Here is a 12400-nt window from a genome sequence, read left to right as displayed (position 1 = left end):
TGTTAAATCTTTATTTCTCCTCTTACCCTTCTTCCCTACCCTGTCGTATCTTTCATTTGCCTGTGTCTTAAGTCAGCGGTGTGCTGCCAAAATTTTAACAAGGACTTCTTCAAATATTTTCCAGCTCCCTCAGGAATACATCTGACCTTCTGTCAGCAAAATACTCTTCCCACACTTCAAATAACCCCACATACTTATCCTCTACCCCACAAAATGTAGCAATTCTACACTCTTCCCACACCAAACAGCGGCATCAGTGATTTCACTCTCACCCACATCAATCAGTCCCTTTAACATGCCAGGCTTCCCTCTACCCTGCATCTTTCTTTCTTTTAGAATAACATCTTGGGACCCCAGTCAGGGATTTGGCCTCATTGCTGTACAAACACCACAAGGACAATCCCTGCCCCATAAATCTCACAGTCAGGGATTTAGGCCACACACAACCAATGGATAAGTTGACAGGGAACAGTAGAGACAGGTGCATTTACTTAAATTAGTAATCAGCAGAAGTCCAACCAAAGCCAAACAGCATCTCAGAGGATCCCTTCTTAGGCAGCTGTTCCTCAAAACAGAGGTGATTGTAGCAGGCAGCTGTCCTAAAGCCTCCGTCTTGGGGTGGTTGGTCAGGTAGAGAGTGGGTTGGTGAAATGGGTGTTTTCTGGTAGGTTGGGGATGTACGCCCTTGATTCTTGAGGTGGGAAGTTTTGTCCGACTGAGAGGGGTCTACCCCACCTTGTACAGGGATCAAGTAGGGGAACTAGGTCTCCCATCGCTATTAAGGATATTAGGTTGGGGGGTAGCTCTCCCAGGATGGTGTGGAGGGCTCAGTAAGTAAACAGGCCTTTGCTGGCTGGTATGAGGAGTCAGCAGGAAAGTGGGTTTCTCCAGATGGTGTGGGCGAGTGGGTCTTCAGTGACTAGTATAGTGGTCAGGTTGGGGAGTGGATGTCCCCTAGACCAGTGGCTCTCAACCTTTCCAGACTACTGTACCCCTTTCAGGAGTCAGTCCCACCACCTGTGGTGTTGAGCATGAGGGTTTTCCCTATGGGACTCAAAGAACAGGTTCCTGTATGGATGTGTAGGAGAACCCTGCACTGAGATGGATGTGACTGAAGGAAGGTCTTCCTCCTCCTTGGTATCTTCCAACTAAGCGGGCACCAGCTGAAAAAGGGTGGAGAGTCCAGTGGTACTGGAGAGTGATAGTAGTCTGGAGAATGGGGTCTCAGTACTGAGAGGTATGTGGTACCCATGAGTAGTGGAGATTCCAGTCCATCTGCCACTGATAAAAGTCTTTTGAGTATCTGAATTCCTGTGGTACTGAGTGGAGGATTGGTACTGACATAATAGCGTGCTTGGCAGTTGAAGCAGACATACTGTAGATTTTGAACATACCAAAGTAGGCGCCAATGGTCTGACACTGGTTTGCATGGTTGTACTGAAGATCCTGATTGGGGAGCTACTAATGATGGAGCTGTGCTCAGTTGTACTGGTTTGGAGGAGTGCTTATCCTCCTTGTCCCTTTTAGACAGTTCCAGGGCTCTGTTGGAAATGTGTTTCTCTTAAGAGTTCTGGGATTTCCCAGACCCACCAGTTCTGGAGGAGGAGTCTTTTGCCTCTACAGTGCTGAGCTGAGAGGTTGGGGCTTCTGATGCCATGGACTCAGCAGGGGACGGGGGTCTTTTGGGAGCAGGGTCCTTATGATAACAGTCAGCAGTTCTCTTTTGGGACCCTTCATTGAGGACTCAAGAGTTTTGCCCCTCTTAGGCAAGATCTGTGTTGAGGTCAAAGGGGAACTTGATCTGCCCAGAGACAGATGTCTGTGGGAAGGTCTTCTGACCTGACTCTGAACTGGGTCAAAAGGAGCACTCCAGCAGCAGCTTGACCTCACAGTTCTTCCTTGTTCTGGATTTAAGAGCCAGGCAAAAGTTACACTTCTGGGAGACATGTGACTCTCCCAGGCAGCTGACACACTTAGAGTGGCCATCACTGACCAAGATAGGCTCCCAACAAGAGAGGCAATGTTTGAATCCTGGAGAGTCGGGCCTGCCCTGCCAGGAGAGAAAGGCTCCCTGAAGTGAGGGAGAGGACCAAAGTTAATCCTCACACTACTTATCTACTAACTATGCAACTAAAACCAACTAACACTAAACTATAAAGAAGAAGTTCACTCAGGCATTCTCAAGGCAGACACACTAGGGCTCTGTCTTAGGCCGAGGTGGTTGAGAGGGAACCGAGGGCAGATCGACCGCGGCAGCCCTATGTAGCCTCAGTGCATGGCACGAGGATGTATAGGCAGGTCAAACAGACACTGCAAACAGGAAATCTCTGATTAAGGATGCAAGAGACACAGGTGTACCTGAAGTGGAACACTCATAGGGACATTACTCAATGAAGAATTTTTAGCCCACCTCACCCAGTCTGCTGCTGAAGGAATGGATCCCATCTGCGTTCAAGTCGAGCAATCAAGTTGCATTTTCTAGGTTTATCTTTGGAACAAGAGTGGCTACAAATTTATTTTTCTTCTTCAAGAAAAAAATTCCTTTCACATGACCCAAAGAATAGCTCCGTTAACAAGGGAGCTCTCCAGTTGCTTCAAGTACCATCAACTCTGATTCTTAGCATGACTGTAAAAAAATACTTACCTAGACTCTCTTTCCTCCAAGGAGATTAGAGACTTGGCTGCTTTCAACCATCGTAAGACCAAGGACCCTGTGCCTGCAAGTCTCCCATAGTAAATAAAGTAAGATAGGGGAATATAGTCCAGCTCTGGATATCTACTCGCAGGAAGTCCAGTTCAAGTTCTGACCATTCTAGGCAGCCAAAACATATTTCAGTCAGAGCCAGATCTAGTAACACACTGCTCAAGATCAAAAGAAAACCTACTGCCCTGTGAAATATTTTAATAATGGTTTACAATGATCCTACAGAAACAGGCTGAAAGCTAGATGCCATGGGATACTAAATATAACAGCGGTGGGCAAACTACGGCCCGACTGTCCTGCCTGGGCCCTGAGCTCCCGGATGGGGAGGCTAGCCCCCGGCCCCTTCCCCATATTCCCCGCCCCCCCGCAGCTACACTGCCGCGTGCACAGCGTGGCTTGTGCCCACCCACCTCCCAGGCTTTCAAATAAGTCTTTCCTGCCAATCTGAGCGGCATGATAAGGGTAAGGGGACAGGGGGAGGGCAGGAGGTCCCGGGAGGCGGTCAGGGGGCAGTTGAATGAGGCAGAGGTTTGGGGGAGTGGGCAGGAGACAGGGAGCGTTGAATAGGGGTCCCAGGGGGGCCAGGGAGCGGGGGGAGGTTGGATGGGGGTGGGGTCCTGGGGGGGCAGTTAGAGACAGGGGTCCTGGAAGGGGGTGGTCAGGGGACAAGGAGTGGGGGAGGGATGGATGGGTTGGGGGTCCCAGGGGGCAGGGGTGTGGATAGGGGGCAGGGCAGTCAGGGGACAGGAAGCAGGGGGGGTTGCATAGGGGGTGAGGTCCTGGGGGGCAATTAGGGGTGGGGGGTCCCGGGAGGGGGCAGTCAGGGGGCAGGAAGTGGGAGGGGGTGGAGAGGGGACGGGGGCCAGGCTGTTTGGGGAGGCACAGCCTTCCCTACCCGGCCCTCCATATCGTTTCACAACCCCGATGTGGCCCTCAGGCCAAAAAGTTTGCCCACCCCTGAAATATAACAACACTTCATTATTTAACCTTTCATTCAAGGGTCTCAAAGCAGTTTGCAATGATTAGCTGATTAAGGCCTCACGCCACCCTGTAAAGTGGAGCACAGTTATTCCCATTATGCAAAAGGGGAAACAGACATGGAGAGGCTATTGCCTATCCTTTTAAGTGCCCACTAACTTGAGGTGACGACATTTTTGACACACCTAAAGCATTCACAAAGGCCGAGCACCTACCAATCCCTTGTGTCTTCAGTTGGCATTGTGGATGCTTGGTACTTCTGAAAATCATATGTAGGAGCACTAGCTCAGGTCCCCAAACAGTGAGTCACCCAAAATTATTGGCCACCTGTAATAATTTAGGCTCAAATGGTTATCATATAGAAACTCAGTGTTAGAGCCATAATGAAACCCAGGTCTCTTGATGACCAATATTCTGTTCTCACCACTATATTATACTTCCTCCCAGGTACTTCAAAAAAGAGCTACAGAAATTAAGGCTACAAATTTCAATAAGTTGTATAATGGATTCTTGTCAGTGCGGAAAAAAAAGACCTAAACTGAAAAACAAATTATGCACATTTTACGTCCCACAGAGGTTCAGCGTTTTATTTTTTCTAAGGCTGAATTAACTAAGAAAGCAGTTAATTTCCAATTTCAAAGATTTCTTCTTGTTTTGAAGACAATAAATATGCAGCAAATATCTCACAGCAACAAGGAGCTGATTAGACATATTTAAGCAAGAATAGTTGCTTGTCAAAAATAATTCATGTGTCATGTCTGGCTTTATTTTATTTATTTTTGGGGGGAAACCAAACCACACATTTCTGCCAGAAGAATGTTTCCCTACATTTTAATGCTTCTTTAAAATTGTTCTCACAAGACAACGTTTCTAGCAGTTTAAACGACAGAAGAGTTATTCCTACCTGCTACAGTGACTTTAGCTGTCCGACTGATGATAGCCCCAATACCTTCTAAAGAGGCCTCACATTGGTAGAGACCCTCATCTGGCTTATGGTGCCTGGAATGGACTATGCTTTGTATCAAAAGGGAACCATTGGCCATCTGCTGTCTCCTTTCATCCACTGCCAGATTTAAGAAGACTGCATCTTTCTTCCACTTGATGACAGGAATTCCTTGATCTGACTCCACTGTGCAATTCAGCAGCACATTACTTCCACGCATGGTGACAGCATCTGAAGGCTCAGTCAGGAACCGCAATGATGTAAAACCCTTAACTTGTGAACCTAAAATAAGAAAAGCTTGGTTATTCATTCACGTACAGGGAGATAGATGCCAGTTCTGGTGCATTAACTCATTGAAGAGTACGAACACAAAATCCCAGAATAATGACAGGTTTCAGAGTAGCAGCCGTGGTAGTCTGTATCTGCAAAAAGAAAAGGAGTACTTGTGGCACCTAGAGACTAACAAATTTATTTGAGCATAAGCTTTCGTGACCTGAGCTGTAGGTCACAAAAGCGTATGCTCAAATAAATTTGTTAGTCTTTAAGGTGCCACAAGACCTCCTTTTCTTTTTGAAAATCCCAGAAGACACTTTGGGTGCCTGGCGAACAGTCTGAGAATTAATTTAATTTAAAATAGCATGTCTCAGCAAATTGACTAAGGAAAACCAAGATGAATATTTTGGTGCCACCAGTTCAAATACAATATTTACAGAAGGGAGACAAATATGTAAACAAAGCAAAATACCTCTAACCACTCCCCCCCCCCCCCCGCAAGCATTACTTCAGGAAACAAGTTCCAACGTGTTCAATTTTCTCTAGTGCAGTGGATCAGTACAAAGCCTATGCACTATTTCAGTACCATTTTGAGGGTATAAGTGGAATTTACTCTAATTGGCTCGTAGGGCTTGTGCTGGATCCCTGCACAGAGCTGAATTTCACCATGAGAAGTTTGCAAATAGCACTTGGGTGGCTTTGTATTTATGAGCAACCTTTCAGAGGAGATTAGACAAATCCAGAGTCTGGCAATCTTCTGGAAGTGCTCCCAACTCTTTGTATATGATGAAGCTTTTCTCCCCTAACCAGAATGACACTCACATCTGTAGGAGGAAGAGAGTCTGAGACATAAGCCCTTGTATCAGAGGCCTGGTATGAGGCAGGACCTGCTCACAGAAATTGGCAAGAACACGGCTGATATTGCAGAAAAACACATTTCTAACAAGTGCTAGTCACAGAATGCTCATGCAAACACATGCCAATGTCCAGTGGTACCAGAACATCCCGATATCAAGGATGGTACAAAAATATTACTAAGGATAATAGGAACACACTGACCCATCCTAAAAGATAAGGTCAGAGTGATAGTACATAATAGAGATGTTCTGATCTAACCAACATGTACAAGATGAGTGATAACTAGCGATGTCAGGGGGCAGTAACTAACTATGTCAAAGGGGCAAGACTAACTTGTTTGTATCAGGGTATAAAGATGTATCTCAGAGGGAGTATCTTTGTCTGGCCTTAGGGAGGAATGGAAAGTCCTGCCATTCACTGAGCTGGTCCATTGTTATGGGCATGCATGTATTAGTGGTCTGGCAGAGTCTGCAGGATACTAGTATTATGCTTTGTCAACAATACACCTGGCTGGGTGCCTTCATCCCTTAATGGATCTTGTGGTCATTGGGTGGTTCGCTCAAGGTCTGCCGTGCCACCTGCCTGCACAGGGCTGGGGCGGCACATAGAGGGAACGAACACACACACACACACACACACACACACACACACACACACACACACACACACACACACACACAAACATCTATCAACATCTAACCACAACATCCTCAAAAACACGTCCTCTTGACTTCTTTTCCATTCCTCTGCAATAGAGAGAGCAACGGGGGAGATACTGAAGTCCCTTGGATACCAGCTGAGAAGGTGTCACAGCAGCAGCCATTACAGGCTATTCTTACGCCATAAATGTGTGACATCAAGAATGCATGACAGGGCTGCAAAATGCAGAGTCTAGGCCCCTTTGCAGACCTGCAGAATTAGGAGGCAATGGAGAAGAAGATGGAGTGAGAGGCTTCCATGGAGGGCCCATGATATGAATATAAACCTTAACTGATAAAGACTAGAAAACTGTTAAGATGCTTAAGAACTAGTAGATTTTATTACATATTCTAATGGCACAATAAAAGGAACGGAAATGGCCCTGATTCTGATTTTCTACTGGATTGCACCTTTTCCAGTCATTTACACCTGTGGAAAGTGCGTGAAATTGGATTCTGATTTTGTAGCATTTTACATGCACTTTCCACAAATGTAAATTACTAGGCCACGGTCCAGGTGTGGAGAATCAGGCCCTATAATTTCCATCGATTGCTAAATGGTATCAGAGAATCAAAACTTATAAGACATTGCATGTCTTTACAGCTGCTGACTGTGAATGGAAACAAGGCAGATATTTTCTGTTATGCAAACCTTTTCCTCAACCTTTCTTCCACAGATATGCTATATATAACATTCCTAGCTGTTAAGGGTTGGGTTGACAGTGTGACCTTGAACTGCTTGGCTCCTGATTGACAAAGCCTCCAGTATATGATATTTCCAGCCCCTCGCCAGCTACCATCCTCCTCTCCACATTATCTTTACTCTGACCATGTTCTAAAGGAAGAACAAAATTAATTGACTGGCAAAAGATGTATTCAAGGCCTGATCCTGATCTTGCTCACGTTGGTTTAATCCCAATTGAAGTCAATGGAGCTACACTGGTTTCAGCAACCTAAGATTGCATATTGGTGGAAGGTACACTTTTGTCATGAAACTGTTGTTAGTAGCAAACAGACCCATTTACAATTTAGGCAAGTACAGTTATCTTAAAAACATTTGTTGCTTTTTATTCTTCCATAGGCCTCTGGTGTTTGTTTTTAAACCACAGCTTCTTGTTGGACATTTTTATTTATACCACCAAAACACAACACATTTTAACACCCAGCTGTTTATGACAGTATGTTAATGAATTTACGTGACTAGTATCAGAAGTAAATAATCCACTTCTTCTGAAACAGTGGGGTTATGACAGATTTCAATTCAGGGAGTTCATAAATTACAGAAGTTAACTTTCTTTTCATGCAATTACCCTTGCAGTTCAGTCACAATTTCAGCTATTCATATCCTTTGCAGAAGCCATAGTTATCTTAAATTGCTTTAGTGCATAGTACCTAAAAGCTTGAATAACCTGTAATGCTTTTGGAATGTGAATACAATTCAAACCCTTCTCTGAAATATTGCTCCTGGAGGCTGAAGTGGTGAGAGGTTGAAGAAATGATCATATGCTTTCAAAGACAATTTCTTGGAAGTCCAGGAAGGAGGAGGGATTAAGAGACAGGTTTTTAAAGGTATTTAGATGCCTAATGATACAGATAGCCACCTACTGAGATTTTCAGAACTGCCATAGTGCCCAACCCCTATTGAAATCAATGGCAGTTAGGGGGTGCCTAGATGCTTTTGAAAATCCCACTCGGCTCCTATCTGGTTAGATACCTAGGAATTAGATCAAGCAACCCCCAACCAAAATATTAGATCTTGAATGCCAGCCAATCTTTGGGAACATTCCAAACCATGTATCATCATTATTTTAACAAGGGACTTCCACAAACCTTTTCCTCCCTAACCTGTAGTAAACTCCGGGTACCAGAGTGCAGGTACCTGCAGACAGGAAGGCTGAGGGACTGAACATTGTTCAAAATTTTTATGATATGTCCAAAGATTACCCAGATTTCGTCTTCGTTAGATTAACAGGGAACCAGATTCCAGACCAGAGCTGGACTTACAACCCTAGAGCCTGTCAACTGGAACACCTTGGTACTCAGAAGCCCAATCATGGAGAGTTTTAAGGTAGAAACTCACAACGTAAATTGCACTGAGAAACCAATATGAGGGCAGTGCAGTTTATGAAGCACATATTAAAGACATTCTATGTAACCAGGCAGCAATATTTTACACTTGCTAAAGTGTTCAAGCAGTCATCACGTGTGGCCTTATTTCTAGTGGATTGCAGTAATCCAGCTTTCTTGTTCTTCACACACACATTTTAGAGTTGGACTCCAGGTCCTCTGGGAGAGAATATAATTTCTTGATGGAGAATAATATTTTTCCCTAGTGAGTGTTTAATTAGTGCAGCAAGAGTTGAAATCGAAACAGAAAGAAAAGATGCATTTATGAATATATTTTAGAAATTCCAAAATTGAGTTTAGCTCCCAAATGATCTTCAAACCTATTTTTTGATGAGACCTAAATAAATTCCACTTAGAAATCATTGCTCTGCACCACTTTCTCACAACATTGCAACTCATGGTGACCTTCCTTCTAGTGAGCAGCACTGGAAATAGCTTCTTCAGGGCACAAGAAGGGGGGAGGGGGGAAATCCCACAGTGTTTTCCCTTATTCTGCCAAAAGCGGAAATGCCACCTCTGAAACGTTCCTAATGCCCAGCACAGGGACATCTATTGAAGCCAATAGCAAAACGCCTGCTGGCATCAATGAAAGGAAGAGTGGGCTGTTGGGAACCAGATCTGAAGTCAAATCTTTGCATGGCAAAGCACTGTCCCGGATGATTATCTCTTCAGCTACAGCCAGTGGAGGTTTTTAATCTCGTGCTATTGGAAGATGTGAAGATGCTGTAAAACTTCTTTAGTATTTGTCCGAGTCCTTGAGAAGACGCTTCCCAGCTGTGCTTTACCTTAAATATCTCACGAAATCCAAGATGAGTTAACAATGTAATGGAAGCACCTAAATACAGCACAGTTTACAACAGGCCATTAAACTCTTCACCCCTAGTATTTGGAGGAGGGGTGGGATTTGTTTTTCCATTCGAGATGGCCAATGGGCTCATTTTATTTCTAAGAACCAGACTGATATTTTCCAGCTATGTTTAAACCTCTAGACTACTAAAACTTATGCCAATAGCTGAAATTAAGGGGTGGGAGGAAGGGGTAAACTAAGACGGTAGCTGTAGAGAAGCTCTTTTAAAGTATACTGCAATATAAAATGTCTCTTCTACAGTTTCAGTGCTTTATCTGGCACCTTTGATCACCTCAATTTTTTCCATCTTTAATTATATTTCCCTTGCAATCCCTCAGAGTTGCAAAAAGCTAAACATTAAAATAAAAAGTCTGTGATTATTAAACTCCAAAGCATTCAACATCAAACCCAATGAAACTGAATCTTGGATTTGATGTTCATCAGCGTGTTTGGAAACCCTATGCTTACGAACGTTTGGTGAATATAGACTGAGGTTACTTGCAGAGAGCCTTAATTACTTCCATGGGATTGTCTGCATAGGTAAATGCTAACCAACCTGAGTAAAATTTGCACAATTGAGTCCATGCCTGGGATGTTGCTGCACTTCTGTCACAAAAGTTTACCTCCCTTGTGACTTTTCCCCAACATGTTCCTTCAGGTTCTATGCCCCTCAAAGACATCTACAATCAGAGCATGAGATGTGTGTGCTTTTCTAATTGTTTTAAGTGTTATAACAATCATCAGCTACTTCCATTGCAGAGACAGAAGAGATTTCACAGTTGCAACAGCATTTGACCAAACAACCCTGGGAGCTTTTTTATTTTTCAAACACATATTAAGAAATAAAAACTTTTGCACACAAATTATTTGAAATCTGCAAATGTAAGGGTACCTGCATCTATCAGAAATGTGGTAGCATAATATACTAGCTGAACTAAGTCAATTACAATAAAATGCATTTATGGAAGCCCTGAGTATTTTTCTCAGGGGCCATTTTGATTTTGTCTACAGATCCTGCATTAAATTAGCTTAGTGCTCAGACTAGTAAACACTTATTTACAATTCCAGGTAGCGTACAGTACAGCAAAACTTGTCACAATTTTCTATGTGCTCCAAATCAGCTAAAACTGAAATGAGGCTTCAAATATAATAAAATTATTAAAAGGAACGACCTCATTTTAATCTAACTTGTGTAGCGTTGATTGTTGGTGCTGAGCACTTTAAATTCTAGCCCTTTTTGAATATCTGGCCCAACATGTGCATTAATATTACATGTCACATGTAGAAAGACAAATCTGCTACCCCCAAGGAATTTACAATCTGATTCAAAGGAGCACGGTACATAGAACAACTCTTCAGGCATTATATACAATTCTGTAGTTCTCTATAGTGGTGCATCAGCTCACTGCATTTTAAAATAGTTCTCCTGTAGTGTTTTGGACTGATACTGCAGTAATTTTTATTAGGAAAATTGTGTCACTAACTCCCAAGAATCCTGGTGGTTACTGAGCACATATAAAGAGTAGGTTTTCAGTTTAAACATTTAGTTTTGACATTCGTAATTTAGATTTTTCATTTATGTATTTAGTTGAGTTTAGAGCTGGTCAAGAATTTTTTGATGAAATTTTCTTTAATTGGGAAATGCCAATTTGTTGAAACCAAAATTTTTCATCGGAACATATTCGTTTTAACAAAACCTACCTAGGTTCAATCCCTGTTCTGCCTGATCCTACAATGAGAAGACAGTTTATCCATGCAGGAAACAGAGCTCTTTACAGCCAGTCCAAGGCTGTGGCGTGAACTCCCACAGGAACCAAGGACCATCACAAATTTTACAACTCACAGTTCCCTGGGAAAGCTGCACTTTTTTTACCATTATTTCTCTAATAAATACATAGCAGATGGACATAAACTAAAATAAAAACCCTACCAAACTAAAACACCCCACTACAGACACATTTCTCCCCTGGGGAGGGAATGGGAGAAGAATAGGCCTCATGCAATTGATGTTAGTCACATCACGGAAGGTGCCCAGATATTATACTAACAAAGGTGGTACAGGTTTCAGAGTAGCAGCCATGTTAGTCTGTATCCTCAAAAAGAAAAGCAGTACTTGTGGCACCTTAGAGACTAACCAATTTATTTGAGCATAAGCTTTCGTACATCCGATGAAGTGAGCTGTAGCTCACGAAAGCTTATACTCAAATAAATTGGTTAGTCTCTAAGGTGCCACAAGTCCTCCTTTTCTTTTCACTGAAGCTCAGCTGCACTTATGACCAAATATGGCCACTCTTTGGCAGCCTACAGAAACACCACATGACACATCAGGACAGAAGTTGCCACTTGGAGCTGCAGAGGAAATTCGGAGTGGCAAAGAGTTGGAATCTGGCCAACCTTAGTAGTGTGAACTACTTTGACATAAAAAATGCTCCTGGACCTTTAGTGATGTGAGTGTTATATTTCATCCAGAAGACATTAACTCAAACAGCACATGATCCCCTGGCACCATAAGGGGGCATTGCTTCCACACTGACTCAGAAGGTGCCTCATCACCTCATTCAGGGCCTACATTTTCCCTAGGTTTCTCCCATCTTAGTACTGCCCCATCCTGACCCTGCTTATATGTGGCCTAGTCAGGAAGATATAAATTCAATCGTAAAGAGTGTTACCATTTCAAAAAGTATCAGAAGCAGAACAACTCCTTTCACCCTTAACAGAGAGAGGCTGTCTTATCTTTTCATTCGAAAAAATATAAGATTATATACTGTTGAGGTCATGCCACAGACTTGACCAACTTTGCTAGGGCTGCTTAATACAATTCACGAGAAATTAAGTGTTCATCTTTTTGGGATTCAGAAGGAAAACATCAAGGATTAATTCTGTAATAATTTGACAGGTTTTTTGAAAAATCTAGACAAAGTGGTAAAATGTACAGAGCCAGAGTAATTGCAGAGAAGAACTTGCAGCTCATT

At 43.2% G+C, this 12400-nt stretch overlaps 1 protein-coding gene across 1 annotated transcript in view; it reads right to left on the bottom strand.

The window, feature by feature from the left end:
• DCC (DCC netrin 1 receptor) overlaps positions 1-12400 on the bottom strand; it is a 948458-nt gene that overhangs the window by 620663 nt on the left and 315395 nt on the right. The window contains exon 2 of the mRNA XM_077816218.1: positions 4587-4907. Coding sequence (XP_077672344.1) covers positions 4587-4907 — 321 coding nt within the window. The remainder of the gene's footprint in view (positions 1-4586; positions 4908-12400) is intronic.

This window comes from Eretmochelys imbricata, chromosome 5, assembly GCF_965152235.1.
Source record: "Eretmochelys imbricata isolate rEreImb1 chromosome 5, rEreImb1.hap1, whole genome shotgun sequence".
Lineage (NCBI taxonomy): Eukaryota > Metazoa > Chordata > Testudines > Cheloniidae > Eretmochelys > Eretmochelys imbricata.
Note: the sequence above shows the minus strand (reverse complement) of the source record. Positions and strands in the feature narration are given on the sequence as shown.